This window comes from Diplotaxodon limnothrissa, linkage group LG4 (genome assembly GCF_057381915.1).
Source record: "Diplotaxodon limnothrissa isolate DT_005_m linkage group LG4, D_limnothrissa_male_GT1.1, whole genome shotgun sequence".
Taxonomy (NCBI): Eukaryota; Metazoa; Chordata; class Actinopteri; order Cichliformes; family Cichlidae; genus Diplotaxodon; species Diplotaxodon limnothrissa.
The window spans coordinates 16,877,350-16,896,060 of NC_140599.1; the positions used below are offsets into that span (position 1 = coordinate 16,877,350).

The 18,711-nt window shown below is 42.4% G+C and overlaps 2 protein-coding genes across 2 annotated transcripts; one reads left to right on the forward strand and one right to left on the reverse strand.

The window, feature by feature from the left end:
- Positions 1-421: 421 nt before the first annotated feature.
- LOC146633540 (uncharacterized) lies at positions 422-1,682 on the forward strand. Its single transcript, XM_085351863.1, has 5 exons — positions 422-437; positions 543-624; positions 716-778; positions 872-934; positions 1,051-1,682. The coding sequence occupies exons 1-5, from the start codon at positions 422-424 to the stop codon at positions 1,580-1,582; spliced, it is 756 nt and encodes a 251-aa protein (XP_085207989.1). The 3' UTR covers positions 1,583-1,682.
- Positions 1,683-12,125: 10,443 nt separating this feature from the next.
- Positions 12,126-13,372, reverse strand: LOC146633541 (uncharacterized). The gene has a single exon (XM_085351864.1). It carries the CDS (start codon positions 13,370-13,372, stop codon positions 12,653-12,655), a length of 720 nt encoding a protein of 239 aa, XP_085207990.1. The 3' UTR covers positions 12,126-12,652.
- Between the last annotated feature and the right edge of the window lie 5,339 nt (positions 13,373-18,711).

Genomic DNA, 18,711 nt, shown 5'->3' on the forward strand with positions numbered 1-18,711 from the left:
TCCAACTTTTCAACAGCTGGCTAATTGTTTGAATTTGTTCAGGATTGTAAAAGCCCACCGCTGGGTATCACTTAGTTGTTGAGAGTACCATGCGAACAAGGGTCCAGCCTATTGTTTAAAGTGGCCAGTATTGGCTCTTTTTGTAATTCCTCGACAAGGTAAATGGGGCAGTTGGTACCAGTCGGGTGGCGACCCCGCCTATTGTCTGAAGTATCGGCTCCTTTGTAATTCCTTGAGAAGACAAAAGCCCTGTAGGGCCTCATTTAAATTGATTGGAGACATACCTTTCTTTTTGGAAACCCCCACCCTATATAAAAAACACGCTCAGAGCCCGATACCCTGAGCCATTTACGCCTCAAGATTCGCTGCAGAGCACACCATTTTCTTTGCGATCATCAACACTAACATCGTTCTTTATAACATGGACATCGTAAACGGTAAGTAAAACAAAACCTATTATTGGATTTTTAAAAAGTGTTATGTTAACATATTATAGGATATTCAAACTATCTTTTTTCCTAAAACAAAAGCTTAATTTTTAGGAGTTCGGGAGAACGGCCCAGGACCCTTTTCTTTAGAAACGGGCGCTTTTACAGCTGGAACTAGTTCTCTAACAGGCACAAGGTGTGTACAGCATTACTGGATTTTTAAACGTATGTATGTTTTAAACTAGCGATTGTTTTAAATTATGTAATAACGTTTTTGTTTGTTCCAGGGTTAACAAACTGAGCAGGAAAACATTCAGACACCGCTACCACAGAGCCCTACCTTACATCAGGTGTGTATACAACGGGATGTATAGTTGTGTATTTTTTTTTAAAGGGGTTTAAACAATTACAAATGTTCTAAACTGACCGTTTTACACCTACAGAGCCACGCCAGAGAACCGGGTGTGTGGAGAAGCAGGACCATCCCGAATAACGCACACTACAAGGTAAGCATAGGCATATATAAATTAGATAAAAAGAGATAGAGAGGGAGACACGCTTATTCAGTTTGAAATGGGTACATGTATAATATGTTTTAACACATGTCTATCTATCTTCACAGACTGCAGAACAGCACCCCTCCTCATAATGATCAGGACACCATACGATTCCAGACGTTTTTGGAATGTTTAAGCAGTATCGACCTCCCAGAACAACAAAAACCTGGAGCTTTGTGCAACAGTGGAGAGTCAGAACCGATCTTCATCAGCGAACCTGCAACACCCCCGAGTGAGTGGCTACCTCGCGATTTCTCTGATGTTTTTGAGTACAGCATGTCAGATTTTGATCTAGTTCATATACCCACCACCCCAGAATGTGTCAGAAATAGCGTTGATTCACACATAGATTTCGAAGAAGACGGCATAACAGACTCTCAAATATCAGCGGCGTATGATGCTTACATAAAGCTTCCAGACGCTCAGCCTGCTGAACAAAGTCATATAGCTTCAATAGCTGATAAATTATGTTTGATTGAAGCTAGACTCAATCAATACCACCAAGAAGCACAGGTACAAAGGCAACAGTTTACCAAACTCATAAACAAAGTGTGTAGTACATTAGACAACATCTGCAGCAAAATTTCAAGTCCCTGACTTTTAAAATCCAGACCATGGACCCTCCAAATAAATTATTTAAACATAATAACGGAACCTCCACTCCTGTTAGATGTTTTGACTTAGAGACTTTTATGCAGTGGGCTGAAGAAACAGATAAAAAATTAGACGATATTATAGCTAGACTTAATAGGGTGCCTGCATCAGCCTCATCCAATACACATCCTTGTCAGACTGTTCCTACGTCTGCTATTGCTGATGGGGCTATTGTTGCTAATAATAGTGATAGTACAGCTGGTGTTGCTCGGGCCGTTGCTGTTACTGATGCTAACCATATAGCTTGTGCTGCTGGTGATTTTGCGTCTGATGCACAATCTAGCCGGGTCACCTCTGCTGCAGCTACTGCAGTTGTTATTGAGCCCGTTGTGCAGTCTGGGTCCGGCAGCCGCTCTCAGTCACACATTAGAGAGATACCTAATTTTAATGCTCGCGAATTGCGTGAACGCCTTGATTTTAGGGGTATAAGTCTCGATCATCCAGAACAAGTGCCGGCGCGAGTGCGCGAGTGCTTAGCCAATGTGATAGACAGAGCTGTGGCGGGATCCCAACAGGGCAGTGTTCTAAACGTGGTCCTGCGTGGCCCCTCGCTGGCTTCAGATGTTCAGGCTGTTTTAAACGCTGATGATCGGTATGATCCGGAGCTGTTTCTCGATCAAATTGCACAAGTTATGCAGAGTAATGATGAATCTATCGGTGATGATGAATTAGAGTTTATTGTCACGGTAGCTCAGAACAGTAGTGGCGGGTCTCGCTTAAGACTGGCGCACATACCTTATGATGAGATTCTCTCAAAGAAAGGCAGACATTTATACACACCAAACAACACAAACAACAATTTGTGCTTCTCCCTATGCATAGCACATTCATTAAACTCATCATCCTCTGAGCATGAAAAACTTGCTACAGCTAAACAGATGCATGCTGAAGTAGGTCTATGCGACACACAGCAAGTATCATTCTCTGATGTCGGTAAATTTGAGAAGCACTTCAACATTAAGATTGTAATCTATTACCACACAGAAGGGCGTAAACGCCTGGAATGTTTTTACACACATGAAGAGCCAAACCCTAACACGTTGATGATGTATCTCCATAATCAACATTACCACCTGATTTTAAACCCGACCGCTTTTTTGGGGGGATCCTATGTGTGTAATTTCTGTTACAGTATATATAATACACCATTACAGCACAGCTGTAAACATAGATGTAACACATGTTACACACTCTGTCAACATCACAGGGGACCCACAGTGAAATGCAGCGACTGTAACCGCATCTGCAAATCACAACACTGTTACCAACAACACAAATTACCTGAATTAAAACACAACATGATCCCCTGTGATAATATGAAACATTGCATGCACTGTGGCACCACATATAGAGAATCCAAGAAATTGCCACACAAATGTGCGCAGCCTAGATGCGAGCACTGCCGCGAACCTAAATTAGCAGGAGACTCCGACCATCAGTGTTTCATACAGCCTGTTGAAAAACAGAAGCCTAACGATAAATACATTTTATATGATTTTGAGACGCGGTACCACAACGGTAAACACGAGGCTAACTTTGTGTGTGCGTCTGATCTGAAGGGCAATAAGTTCACATTTAATACATTAAAGTGTGTGGAGGCGTTTGTGCAGCATTACAGACGCCCAAGGTTTCGTGGGTACACTTTCATAGCACATAATGCATCTGGCTTTGATAACTACATACTCCTCGAGTACTTTGTCAGACAGAGCATAACACCTAGTGTCATAATGAGCGGCAGCCGTGTGATTTTAATGCATGACAGGGACTATGACCAGCGGTGGATTGATTCGTTCAGCTTTTTGCCCATGGGCCTTGCCAAAATACCCTCTGCTTTAGGTTTTCAAGACCTGCAGAAGGGCCATTTCCCACACAGGTTTAATACGAGGGATAATGAGCGTTATGTGGGCCCGTACCCAGACCCCTCCTTCTACGGCTATGAGCACATGTCTGAAAGCGATAAGGTGCGATTCATGGAATGGTACCAGGTTGCCTCACAGAATCCCTTTGATTTTCAGGCTGAACTCAGGCGTTACTGTGTTAACGATGTTGATGTCCTGCGTAAAGCATGCATCATTTATCGTGACACGCTACTGGGTTGTACTCAAGTTGATCCATTCATGTATACCACCCTGGCTGCATTTAGTATGGGTGTGTATAAAACGCTGTTTCTGCCTAGAGACGCGCTCGCTCTCACGTATGAAGGGGCATACGTTGAGCAGAACAAGACGTTTTCTAACGTCTCTATTGAATGGCTTCAATATGTGTCCCACACCACCAACAAAGTGGTAAAACATGCTCTCAGAGGAGGCGAACAGAGGGTTGGACCGTATTTTGTGGACGGTTTTGACCCCACAAGTAATACAGCTTATGAATTTGCAGGATGTTTTCACCACGGTTGTGTTAAATGCTACCCCGAGAGTGAAGTTAATCCTGTCAGCAAAGCATCCTATGGACTGCTGCATCGCATGTTTTGTGACAAAGTTGATGCACTGAGATCACAACACAGTGTGAGCGTAATAGTGATGTGGGAGTGTGAATGGGCTGCCTTGAAGCAGACAGACCCTGCAGTTGTGGCTTTCATGCATACGTACAGAAAGCCAGAACGCCTGAATCCCCGAGACGCCCTTTTTGGCGGTCGCACAAATGCTCTAAAGCTGTACCACAAGACTGCTTGTGATGAAAAAATATTTTACTACGACTTCACCAGTCTCTATCCCACAGTGCAGTCTAAAAAAGACTATCCTGTAGGACACCCTCAAGTCATTTACACCAACTTTGACAAGCTAGAAAATTATTTCGGCTTTGTTAAATGCACAGTGCTCCCACCTAAGGGTCTTTTTCACCCCGTCCTACCCTACAGATGCCATGGAAAACTGATGTTTCCACTCTGCAGCATGTGTGCTGAAGACCAGAACCAGCATACTGCATGCGGGCACAGTGACAGTGAGCGGGTGTTGAAAGGCACATGGGTCTCATTTGAGCTTGAAAAAGCTGTTGAGAAGGGATACAGGGTTCTTGCTGTTGATGAGGTGTGGCATTTCCCCAATAAGACCGACACATTGTTTAAAGACTATGTGAAAGCCTTCCTAAAACTCAAACAGGAGGCCTCGGGGTATCCTGAACATGTGAACACACCTGACGAACAGCAGAAGTACATAGACGAGTATTATGAGAAGGAGGGAATAATGCTAGACCCATCCAAGATTTGTGTAAATAAAGCTGTTCGTAACTGTAACAAGCTGTTGTTAAACTCGTTATGGGGTCGTTTCAGCATGAGGTCAAACATGGCATCATCTGAGCTCATTACAGACCCTTCCAGATTTAGCCAGCTAATGTTTAGCGACCAGTACGACGTGCGTCAGTTTTGTTTCATCTCTGACGACGTCGCAATGGTGCAGTGGCGCCACGCTGATGGTAGAGCTTCCCGTGTGAAGGACGTTAATGTCTTTGTCGGGGCCATGACCACTGCACACGCCAGACTCATGCTGTATGATTTGCTAGACAACTTGCAGCAGCGCGTGCTGTATTGTGACACGGACAGTGTCATTTTCACGGCACGCCCTGGCGAGTGGATGCCTCCTCTAGGTCCGTTTCTGGGGGATCTCACAAGTGAATTAGATTGTGGAGAGGATGGTGTGGAGGATTACATAGCGGAATTTGTTTCCGGTGGGCCAAAATGTTATGCGTATCACACATCGCTGGGCAAGACCCAGGTCAAATGTAAAGGCGTCACACTGAATGCATTAAACTCGAAAGTTGTCACCCACGACTCCTTGAAAGGTTTAGTCCGCAAGTTTGTAGCCAATCAGACATCAGACGCACACCTAGTTGCCGTGTCTGATAGCATCAGACGCGATAAAAAGAAGCTTCATTTGAAGAATGAAACCATTGTGAAAAAAGTTAAAGTTGTTTACAATAAGCGCCGTGTGCTCCCAGACTTCACAACCCTTCCTTATGGATTTTAAATTAGAACAGGGGTTTGACGCCCGGTTGCAGCATCCGTTCAGCATGGTGGTCAGCGGTCCCAGTAACTGTGGCAAGACTTTTTTTGTTAAAAACATAATTGAAAACTCTTCCAGGATTATATCATGCAGCATTGATAACATTGTGTATATATACTCATGCTGGCAGACACTATATGACCAGCTTCTTAAGATAAGAAACATAAACTTTGTTAACGGTATACCCGAATCTCTTGCTGATGACACCCTTCTGCCTGCAGAAAAGAACAATTTGTTAATTATAGACGATGTGATGAACGATGCAGCTAACAATTTAGAAGTACAAAATGTGTTCACAAAGTATGTGCATCATAGGAATTTGAGTTGTATATATCTAGTTCAGAATTTGTTTATTCAGGGAAAATCCAGTAGAACCATTTCCTTGAACACTAATTACCTAATATTGTTTAAAAATCCGAGAGATAAATATCAGGTTATGCTTTTAGCCAGGCAAATGTTTCCGGGTAATACTAAATATTTTATAGAAGCGTTTAATGATGCCACATCGACAACATACGGGTATCTTTTAATAGACTATAAAGCTAAGACCCCGGACTATTTAAGACTCAGAACAAATTTACTGTCAGACCGTCCGGTTGTTTACATTCCAAAACAAAAATCAGCAAAGAGGTGAGAGGATGTCATCACGCATGCGGAGGAATCTGTCTCTGTTGGAGATGATATACAGGGCTCCTCCTACTCTACGCAGAGTTATTATTAGTAATTCAAACTTAGATTTTATCAATGCATTGTGTGAGATAGCCTTTAATGTATTGCATGGTAACATTCCACTGACCAATCAGCAGTACAAACAGCTAAAAAAGAAAAAAACAATAATCAGACTGATTGCAGACAAAAAAATAAAATCTTTGAAAAAGAGAAAGACAATCAACCAATCTGGAGGGTTTTTACTGCCGTTATTAGGGGCTGCAATCCCTTTCATAACCAGTCTGATAGCAAACAGGTGAAAATGGAACATGTGCAAAAGATGTTTTTGGTACCCCAACACCAGTTGGACTTAATAAAGCAACAGCAGCAGCAGCAGCAGACAGGCACCATCAGACAACAGTCTCAGAACGAGTTGGACAAGGAGATGTTACAAGTGTTACAAGATTCTGACATAGATGTGTATGAGAAGGCTAAAAAATACAGCGATATTCTCCAAAGATACCTCACCCTTGTGAGACAAGGTGCCCGTGAAAAGAATGTACTGTCTTTATCATTACCTGAACAATTTAACAGGGATGTGCAACCCCAGTCGGCGGACACATTGCCTGTTCATGGTGATGCCGGGGTGCGGGATCTTGTTGCGGAGAATGTTTTAACACACATACCTAAAAGGAGTAGGAGGAATGCAGAACTTATTCTATCAGCGGTGAACCGTTCGCCACACTTGATCTCTTACAATGACAAAGGCGAAATTGTTGTTGATAAACAAACCATCCCTGGTTCACACATTTATGATCTAATTAAAGCCGTCACAACCACACACACACCTTCTGAGGGTTTGAGACCTATCGGTTGGACAGAGTTTTTAAAAGCTTTCTCAGATTTAAACATACCGTTATCAGCCATATCTAACACAGGCATACGTAAGACCGTCGCCTTGTATAAAACCGATCACACACTGTCTGAAGACCGTGGTTTTTTAAAACACACACCAAAAAAGAACACCCCCGGTGGACCGCTGCGACATAGTACACTAAAAAAAATAAAGAATAAAAAAAACAAATTAAAGGGGGGTCCTGTAGAGTGGTTGGATTTTTGAATTCAGGTTTTTTTTTCTTATTGCAGAAATTGTTTTTCTGCTAAAAATATTTGCTGTTTGGTGTTTTTCTACTGTTGTGTTTTTTTTTCACTTATTGCTGCTAAATTGTTTTGTTTTATTTTCTTTTATTACTGTTAAATATTTTATGTCTTTTATTACTGGTTAATGTTTGATTTCTTTTATGTTTAAACAAAGTATGTTATGAATCTATATATATATATACGAGATTTGATAATAAATACCATTGACTCGATTAAATCATGCTCTCATGTTGTTTTTATTATTATTCTCATTAGTACATATCAGTATCCACATTGCACACACACATAATCACTGCATACAGCAACAGGTTGTATGTTGTTGACAAATCGACACACCATAGCATCATTACAAATTAAATCAGACCCATACATGTTAAGCAGGCGGGCATAAGATACACCATTTTGTATATGATATAAAAAAAATACACAATGTTGACCGCATGTGATGGAGAAGTCGTTCTGCACTTGTTTTCCTGAATATAAAACAGTGGAGCCGTTTTTTAGAAGAAACATCTTTATTGCTGGGGGAAAACTGTCTAACGAGTGACCAAAACTATCAAAAAAATAACCGCGTCTGTCTCTCGAAATATAAACAGCAAGCCAATGTTCCCCTGGCATCGTAGAAGGGTGTGTGTTTACAATACACATAGCAGGGAGTCTTTGAAGCCGTTCAGTGGTTAGTTGATCATAGGCTAACACGCCTAGGAAATGTGTGTTTTTATTGATAATGCCGCCGACCACGGCTGATAGTTCTATAGTGTTCATGACCGTTTTTGTCTCAATAGTAGTCCAAGAGCACCTGTCTCATGTTAGATATTTCAATGACTGAATCAAATACAGAATAACACAAGAGGTTCACTGTACGGGGTAGTGGATTTCTGAAACGGGTTTCCAATCTCACGTTCCCAGTTTTAATTAACGACACATTCCCTGAATGTCCTTCGTCAGCTTCCAGATTGAAACAGAATAAAGTGTAGCCGTTACCAAAGTCGTCACGTGTTATGGCCAACGATCTGTCCTTTAAATGTCTTCCTGTGGTTTGTATCAGCTGGTAAAATTCTCTGATATAGTGTTTTCTCTGGAAATTTGGCTGGAATGGTTTAGCAGGATAAGCCTGACTATCAGCATATAAAGACATAAATTCTATATCGCAGTTTTCAAAATGAAATGGATTACGCTGGTAGGAGCCTGTGTATGCTTCATTGTCTATGAATGCAATGATGACAAATTTAGGTATCCTACCCATAAATAAATTGTCATTTGTTGATATTCTAGCCCCTGCAGGTATGGAGAAGGTCTTTAAAGATACTCTGTCTACCGTGTATTTTGCGTTTGCATGGTGCAATGCCTTGCTGTGTGCAAGTCTGACGCTAGGTGATACACTAACTTTCTTGACAAAGAGACTGGCTGAGACAATTTTAACTCTGTATGCATTGGCATCCGCTGTCATGAGAGCAAATTCGTCTTTAGAGCGCACAAATTTCAGCGACAGGTCGATTCCATTAAGTAACAGTTTTTCTTGAAAAAACAGGTCTGCATGTACTGGTGCAATCAATTCAACAATACTACTATTTGCTGTGTAGCCACCTCTGGTCATCAGACCCTGGTTCTCTCCTTCTATAGATGTGTCATTCATGTGTGATGCTGTATCCTTACAGAATAACCCGGTGCTGAACTGTGTGTCTAAAGTGTCCTTATTATAATTGATAAGACATTCTATCACACCTCTGTATGGATATGTATTGGATGATTGACTAATGAGCCGGTCTCCCAAATTAATATCGACTTGACTAAATATGCTGCATCCAGGATAATTAATAAATCCTACATTAGCGTCCCTAGCCAGGTTTGAGCCATCAGCGTTTGTGATTCTCACCCGTGTGTAGATATATGAGTCATTTAGATCCAGGTAATCTTCACCCGACGATGAGATGTAAAACTCGATCGGCCCTCCATCAGTGATTGCAGATACAGGTGGGATTTCAATAAATGTACTTTTCTCAATGCTAGTCTGTGTGTATGGGACAGTAAAAAGATCGAGCTCTGTTTTTACACATTCTCCAGAATGACTGTGTAACAGTGCCATTTAGAATATGTCAAGCGCTGCAGTTTTTGAACGAGTGGTTCTGGGTCTCTTCACTCTGCGTGACGGTGTCCGTTTGGTGGCTCTCCTGCTAGGTTTTGTGGTTTTACGCTTTTTAGACAACGGCTGCCCTGGGGGTGGGGTCTTAGATGGTTTGGGCGTATACACATACAAGCCGTTACCGTCCTGCTTAGTGGTTGAGGGTCTGGTTATGTTGGTTATGACATCAGACACTATGCCCGATGCGGCTGTTTTTAGGTGTGGTTTGACTATGCTGACTCCTTTTTTAAACAGCGGTACTGCAAATCTAAACAAGCTACGGAACAACCCACCCAGACCTGTCCCATATTGTGTACTGGTCCCAACATACCCTCCGAGCTCTCCACCAGCCTGTGATAAGTAGTATTTTACATATTTTGAGTCATCAGAGTTGTAGACGGCCATCCTTTTTTTTTTCAAAAATGCTGTGTTATCGGTCGGAAGTGTAACTTGACAAACACTTTGCCGTATAAAAAGGGTATGTGTTGATTTCGATCGTCTTTCAAATCAATTTCTATGTCGTCGATTAATGTCTTTGACACAGGTGTGTAGTGTGGGCTGTCAAATTGTAGAATAGGCAACCGGCGGTCATCGTCTGTAATATTTATAGCTCTTAATAGCCTCGCGTGGGCGTCACCCACAAGCTGGTAATCAACGATATCTGCATAAATAAAGATGTTATATTTTCCCCCGTATATGTCTGCGGGGTGCGGGGCATATGTGTTTTTATAATGAAGTGCAAACGGTTCTCCTGTTTTGAATCCTAGGATTTCCGCCAGTCTCCCTCTAAATGTGAGAATAGTCCCCCTAGGCCCCATAACACAGGCATGGTTACTAACGGCGTTGTACTGCATTTTAATGTCTCCAGTGGTTTGGTGCTGTTGACATTTAAAATTAAATTCTTTTATTATCTGTTCCACAGATGCATAATGGCCCACAGACAGTTCGATCATGGTTATGGCTATGGTTCCGTCTTTGACGGGGTCATGAATTTCCACTTCCGAATCTGATTGTGGAAAAGTCCGCCATATGCGTGGGTACTGTATCTCTATAACAGCGACCTCATATGGCTGATCCAAAACAATAGGTTTTGCTAGCTTTGTTCTAAAATTAGATATCTTATTACCTGGGTAAACATGTGATGAAGCATTCGAGAAGAGGCTTACATAGAAGCCTGCATTGTTGTTCTTTTTATTCATGCTTTCTCAGTCTATGCTCAGTGTTGAATGAATGTGTGTAGAGCTGCGTCATCTGAGTTAATTACGCCTCAACGATGTCTTTTTCTGGAATCCACGAATTAAAGCTGTTGGGCCATCCTAGCCATTTCACTAGCACCTGCTTTTTCCGACCCACTTTTTTTCTAGCCAATATGTTTTCAATTTTAAATGTTTTGTTTTCATCAACAACCACACGTTGTATCTCAGGCTCATAAAATGACCCTTTCAATACCTCTCCTGCTAGATCCACTAGTCTGTACACTGGGGGCTGTCTCCCTATACGTTCCTTGACTGTGAAAATCTCATCGGTGTAGGTCTGCTCGTATCCTTTTCGAAACTTTCCTCTCAGTTTTGATATTCGTACAGTGTCACCGATATTAAATTTAAAGCGCAGTTCCCTCTGAGGCCTCGTTTTGTACAGCGCGTTGAAGACCGACTTCTCATTATCCTTATTCACCTCTGCCGGAGCCATTTGGATAGATCTGTGATAAGCATTGTTATATGCTTGTGTGAGATCTGGTATGATATCTACATATCTCCGGGAGTTGGCTGATGTTAAGTACTTCCACATTCTACCCTTGAAGCTACGATTGAATCTCTCGACAATACTGCATTTAACCTCGCTAGCTGTTGAGAAATGCTTGATATTATATCGCTTCATTAGCTGTTTAAAGGTTGCATTATAAAACTCTTTGCCTTCATCTGTTTGTAGTTTCACAGGGATCCTACCCTCACTAAGTATATCTTCAAAAGCAGCTGATACAACAGACCCTGTCTTGTTTGTTAGGCATCTAACCCATGCGTATTTTGAGAATACATCTATACATGTTAGCAGATATCTCACATTATCATTATCTGTCACATATTCACACATGTCAACCAGATCGGCTTGAAACTGTTTGTCGACCCCTGTCACCAATACTCTATTTCTGGGGAAATGGATCCTCGCAGGTTTATGGAGTGTGTAGGTGTCGTCTTGTTCTAAATAATGTTTGACCTGAGATAGTGGAGGTGTTACACCTGATGCCTCCCCTGCCGCTATACGTAGCTTATTTAAACTGGCTAACCCCGCAGGATGGGCTGGATCGTGATATATTTTATGCAATGTGCTTTCCATGATTTACAAACCACAAATGACTATGATGTTGATGTTAACAAGTCTTTTTATTTAATTTTCACAAAGACACAATCACAGACAATGGATACTTGGACACCCCACATTAAACCAGATGTAACCCAGCCCAGTAGTTTCCAATCATGCGGAGCATGGCTGGTTTAACACGGCGGGCGCAAGTACTTGCATCTAGCAGGTGCCCAATGTTGTCATTAATGGCGCATACTATATATCGCTCTGATCTCAGTTCACACATGATGTGTTCTGCAACTCTGCGGATTTGTGTTCCAGACCCATCTGCAGTGGATGAGCGTACAAACAGCCGGATGGCAGGGATGAATCGGTCAGTCTGGAGCCTTATCATCACATCATCATAGTAGGTGTCGAAGAAATACTCAGACAATTCCTGCAAGCAGCTGTGTTGCACCTGACTGGGGTGGCCTGTTTGGCATCCGTAACATGTCTCTTGTATAAACTCATTCAAAGCCAACATTAACAGGTGGAGAGTTGCGAGTTTGATGTCGATTACAGTTTCATCCCACAGGTCTGATATGAGGGGGTCCTGCGAGCATTGTGGTGAGGGTGGTGGAGTCTGGAGGGTCGGGATTAGCAGCTCTGTTGATGGTGACTCCAACAGGTCCCACGAGGGCGTGTCATTCTCTGTAAAATGAAAACCACAAGCTCTTAATTTGTCACATAGATACACACTCAACCCCACACACCCGCACATTAAACCTACCAGTTTATTGTTTAGCTGTCGGAAGGTCTTATGATTTTAGGTTTACACAGGGTACCAGGCAAACCAGTCTTCGGACAACTCGCCAGATCGTCAAAAACAAGGCGCTTTCTAATACTCTCGTACGCAGTGTTGAGTCTGTCCCTCTTGATCGCGTCATCAATCTGGCTAAACAGACGCGACAAACCTCTCCAGTCGCACCACTGTATAAAAAACAAGTCCTTAAACCATCTTGTGCGCTCTTCGAGGTTTAGAGGGTATGGATTTAACCTCCAGTTTTCAAGCCCTCTGGAAGCAATAAGACTATCCCTGTCATCACATACACTGAGAAAAATAAAGTCGTCGGGGTTGCGATTGAAACGATCAGCCTCAACCCTGTAAAGCTCAGGGCCTGATGCACTGTTCCACTGGGAAACATACAGCAGCTCTGGGAAACCCACATTGTCCAGGTCCGCACACACTACGGTGCGGAAGAGCTTCCAGTTTTTAGTAGACATGACTTGGGCTTCCCCCCAAAACAATCCCTCACCACAATCTACACTAAGCACAACTGTCCCTTCGGTATATTTAATGGCATACACATACCCTTCGACGCCTCGATATTCTAACTTGAATACAGTTCCATCTGCGGCGTTTCCACAGCGTTGCTTTTTACGTTGAGGACCCCGACTGCATACTCCTGAAGACATACCTAGAGTGCCTGTGGCATGGGCGATGTCCTGGCTGGGTGTCATTCCGAGCTCCATAGGTCGATGCGTCGGGTATCCTTAGCGCAATGTGTCGGTGCTCTAGGTCGATGCGTCGGGGATCCTTAGCGCAATGTGTCGGTGCTCTAGGTCGATGCGTCGGGGATCCTTAGCGCAATGTGTCGGTGCTCTAGGTCGATGCGTCGGGGATCCTTAGCGCAATGTGTCGGTGCTCTAGGTCGATGCGTCGGGGATCCTTAGCGCGATGTGTCGGTGCTCCTCAGACCGTGGCGGTGATGCTCTTAGAATGTGAAAGGATCGCTTTTATACCCATACAACCTAGCACATCCCACTAGGAGGAGTCGTTCCCGCCCAGAGGGTAAGAACACCTGAACGCGCATGCGCACACACACACGAAACTGGTCAAACCGGTTTGGTTGGCCGCCATCTTGGACTAGTGCCATCGTATTACTGAACGCGCATGCGCACACGCACGAAACCGGCCGCCATCTTGGATAGGTGCCATCGTACGATGGCCGCCATCTTGGATAGGTGCCATCGTATTACTACTATGGTAGAGTTGTGTGATCCTGAACAGAAAGCTAATTACATAGGGGTGCAGACAAATACTTGCACTGGTAGGAAGTTGACAAAGTGCAACGTGATGCTACTATTTATCTGGAGAACTTTTATTCAAGTATTCAAGCAATTAAATTAAGTGTACAGGGTTAGCTGCTGCTAACCTATAGTTTGGCTTCACTTAGCATTAAAACTTAAATGTACACATTCTTTTTTATAAAACCAAATCTTTATTTTTTTCAAATTATTCCTGCTTTTCTCGAATTAAAACCACAGCCAGTTTACAGTGCAGTTTGTCATCACTTTTTTTTTTAAATTGATCAATTTAAATGTTGCCTTTTTTGACTTTCCCATTACGGTCTTGGTTAAAGATTACGTGAATGTCCTCAAAAAGCCACACTATCTTGGGGAAATGGTCATCCCTGAGATGGTGTAAAAGAAAATGATTCAGTCATTATCAAAAGCATTAATCACAATAATTAGGCAGTATTTAAGTACTGCCTGAGACTGAACAACCTAAAGATAGAAAATCAGTTAGCCACCCACTGAGAGCTGATCCCGTCAAAATGCACTGCTCACTAGATTTGTAATTGAAAAGCAACGTTAAGCAGGGAGATATGAAAATGGGCTTTAATGAAAGAAAATGACAGCAGAGAAAGGGGTGAAGTATAATGAGGTGAGAGGTAGAAATTCATAGAAGGGAAGCAAAACCGAGTAAGAACACTACAATAATGAGATGGCGAGGAAATATCAATCATTTAGTGCACGTCAATACAAGTGTTTAATAGCGATTAAGGTGCAGATGGGATGGATGAATCTGCCCTACTTTTGGTGTGTTGCTTTAACGCCAAAATGACACCACCAAAACGAATCAACCTCGTCACAGCTACTTAGAGACTAGCCAAGCACAACCAGGGTGTTCCACCAGAAAACATTTAGGTAAACAATTTATTTAGCATGTTGACAAATATACAAAAGATCCAGGAACCAAAGGAAATTTTTGAAACAATCTAGAAAATGTCTGATTGGGAATGACTTCATTTTTCACCATGAAAATGATCCCAACATTATTAGAGTAGTGTGGGATCATCTTAACAGAGAGATAAAGATGCTTAACAGAGGAAGGCGTGTGTCCTCATTTTGGACTCAAAATTGGTTTTGACAATAACATTTACATTAGCTAAACCTGGGATTTAGTCATGAACCAAAATTAGACTCACAAAGCAAATTTGTAATGCATGGACTCAAGTGTAATTTACATTTGTGTTTTTTTGTAAATAAGTTGCTATGGGCCACTGAGAGAAAACATGTCATGGTGAAAACGTCTACTTGTGACAGCACTGTGCTCAAACTGTCTGAGCCATATTTTCAAACCTATTCTTCTCAGTTAAGGTTTTTCATAACTAACTGAAGCATAACAGAACCCTAAAGGAGTCATAATGGAGTATTGTTAATTTTTCAGTGCATTTAAAATTGAATAGTAAAACTTGTGGAAGTGGGAGCAGGTTAAAATGCTTTTCTTGTTTGGAAAAGTCATAATACAGATTTAATGAAGTTAAGTTTATAGGTTTGGGGTAATACATTAGATGCAAATGTAATGTAGAATTAAATGTAAAAGTAGAATTAAACCCTGTCTTTTTTTAACCTAATGAACAGCTTCAACCTCAACTGCAGAACTGTATGACTAAAACAACCTTGGACTTTGTGTATAAGAATTATTTGGGCATGAAAAGTTTTCTGCATACAACAAGCCGACGTGTTTGGCCTGAGTCAGTATAAAAAAACAACAACAGGCCAGTTAGTTGTTTAAAATTAATGTGGCAGAGGCAGCACAGCAGCAGCACCATGAGACCTCATGTGTAACTCTGTTTTCTGATAAAAACTAAAGTTTATCTAATGCGTCCACCGGAAGAACCAAATGTGATGTAATTAAAATGAAGCTTGGCCAGAGAGAATTTCTCATCTCTCTCCATGTAAGCTGGATTCTTCAGTGCCAATTTAAAAGCCGTTTACGTGAATGCGTGAACATAAATCTTGTATGCGCGATCGCAATTTCACGATTGTGATATTAGAAGATCTTGACTTCTTTTGTTCTGTCAGTTTAGGGTTTAAGGCGCCGTCTTTATTTTATAGGAAAAAATTGGCCATCTCACCAGCACTGATGTGAAGTCAAATACAAAACACATGCTGGGACCTTCTTATCTCTCCCCGGTTTCCCTCTGGAGAGGAGGCCAGCACTTGACACTTCATGGCCATTTTACGCTCAGCTCAGTTTGGCTCTCTTCTTCATTCAATTCCCCCTGTCGCTCTCTCGGTGGAGGGTCTCCACTCAAAATGCAAAGACATGGGCGAACAAGAAGGTTAGGGCATTTAAATGAAAGTCTCTCTCCCTCTCTCTATTCTGCCTAGTTTGGGTTTTTTTTTTTTTTTTTTTTTTGTACTCCACTTGATGCCCTATCTGTGTTTCATTTTCATCCATTTCACATTTTTTTCTCTCTTGCTGATCCCCTCTTTATATTCATGGCTCACCAGTGGCCAATTCGGCTTTTCTCTGCTCTTCCCGGCTCTCTTTTGCTGCTCTGCTCAGTCCTCACCTTCCTATCCTCCCTGTCTCCTCCAGCTTTGTTGAGTATTGCAGCATCGACAGCGATCAACTCGAAGGAAAATGACGACGGAGGCAAAAATGTCCTTAATATTTTGGGAACTTTATTCCTCATTAACACGCGGCAAAACTTTTCTCATGGGTGCCATTTTCGTTGTGGTATACTTTTTTTTTCTTAGGGGCATGATGACGCAGCATCCGTGCTCTTACAATGAAACAGTGCCTCCTTGTGGTGGCAACTAAAATACTGTCTCTGTTAAACCACAGTAACCATAATGCAGTTAAACACTGTACAACATGAGTACACACAATGAATATCTTAACACCCCCTCTTGTACTCAGGTTGCTGGAATCAAAGAAAAGTTGTACAATAAACGATAAACAGTTGTACAATCTCTACCACACTTCCTTTTTTCTTTTTCTCTCCTTTTTTCTTTTAAGCACCAAACATAACGTTAGCAAACTTAGCAAGTTTTAGCTTAGAAACAGGTTTGGTCATAACATCTGCAACCATTTCTTCAGTGGTGCAATATAACAGACACATTTTCTCTTCATTTACAATGGACCTTACAAAATGATATTTAATGTCCACATGTTTGCACCTCTGTCGGCTCACAGGGTTTTTAGCCAGGGCAATTGTTCCCTGGTTGTCCTCGTACACTATTGTTTGAGTGTAGCTGTAGTCATCTATACCTTTCAAAAGCTGTTCTAAATATATACACTCTTGCATTGTGGAAGCCAGAGCCATATACTCTGCTTCACAGGTAGAGAGCGCCACAGTGGGCTGTTTCTTGGTCTTCCATGAAACTAAAGAACTGTTGTTACATAGACGTACACAGTAACCAGTAGTGCTGCGTCTGTCGGCAGTGTCACCTGCCCAGTCAGCATCACTGTAGGCCACTAGACCCAAATTTTCATCTGTGTTTCTTCTAAAACACAACTTCTTATCTTTGGACCCTTTGAGATATCTCAACACATGTTTCACAGTTCCCCACTGTTCTTCTGTAGGCTCATGGAAATGTTGCGATAACTTGCTTACCACAAAACTCAGGTCAGGACGGGTACCTGATGCAAGGTATATAAGACTGCCTACAGCCTCTCTATACATCCTCACATCTCTTATCTTAGTAGCACCTTCTGTGTAACACAACTTCTGATCACAGGGAGTTCCTCTGGGTTTACAGTTCTGCATGTTAGACCTCATCAGTATCTTGTTGACATAGGTTTCTTGTGACATTGTTACACATCCATCAGACTGAGTGAAATCAATACCCAGAAAATGCTTAAGTCTGCCCAAGTCTTTCATCTTAAATTTTTTTTTTTTTTTTAAATGACATCAGAAACAGCAGTATGCGACATTACGTGATGGCAGAGCTTCAGTTCATCCTTTGTCATTTTTTTTTTTTTTTTTTTTTTTTAATAAATAGGACAGGGGGAATGAATGAGAGAAAGAGGGGGAGAGAAAGAAAGAAAACCAAAGGGGAGAAGAGACGGTGAGAAGGGGGGGGAAGAGAGAGAGAGAGAAAAAAAAAAAAAGAACTCCTGGGTCACCTGTATGGAGAAAAAAAAAAAACAAACAAAAAAAACAAACAGAGGAGACAGCAAACAACAAAGAGCAACATAATAATAGAGAAAACAAAGCACCATCACAATAAACTAGCTAGCCATAGATATCAATATTTACTAAATAATAAACGATATTGTGCAGCACGCAAGATAGACAGCGCACAGTGTGCTTTGAGGTAGCAGCCAAGAAAGCTTTAGTCCGCGTCTGTGAATACCCATGTGTGCATACCTGTGTGGATCAGCATGCTTGCATTCCAAAGGTTTCTCCATGTAATGATCTGCTAGGGAGTGTGGGGGGGCCACAGCCCCGTCCTCCAGGGTGTGAAGCAGGTATGGAGGAGATCAAAACTCCAGATATCCAGAGGCCCCCAGAACACAAGAGACCATGGAAGACCAACAGAGGGGCAGCCGCGCCACTATTCCAGTAAGAGCTGAGGAGAGTCCCAGATGAGGGCTCGCCCAGCAGCCGCGGAGCAGAAGTCAGGGGGAGTTGCAGTGACGCGCCCGTGAGCTCCGCCGGCCCCCAGCTGCGCCTGAGTGACCGAGCCCCAGGCCGAGAGGCCGGGGGCACCCCACCTCCAAAGGGGACCCGAGCGAGCCCCAGGCCCCAGGCCCCGACAAGCGGCCGCCAAGGAGTGAG

Excerpts from the sequence above, each read along its gene's own strand:
- LOC146633540 (XM_085351863.1), top strand. Across the intron at positions 779-871 it reads AGAGCCCTACCTTACATCAG|AGCCACGCCAGAGAACCGGG; the intron begins GTGTGTATACAA and ends TTACACCTACAG. Across the intron at positions 935-1,050 it reads CGAATAACGCACACTACAAG|ACTGCAGAACAGCACCCCTC; the intron begins GTAAGCATAGGC and ends CTATCTTCACAG.
- LOC146633541 (XM_085351864.1), bottom strand. The coding sequence starts at position 13,372 with ATGACACCCAGCCAGGACATCGCCCATGCCACAGGCACTCTAGGTATG.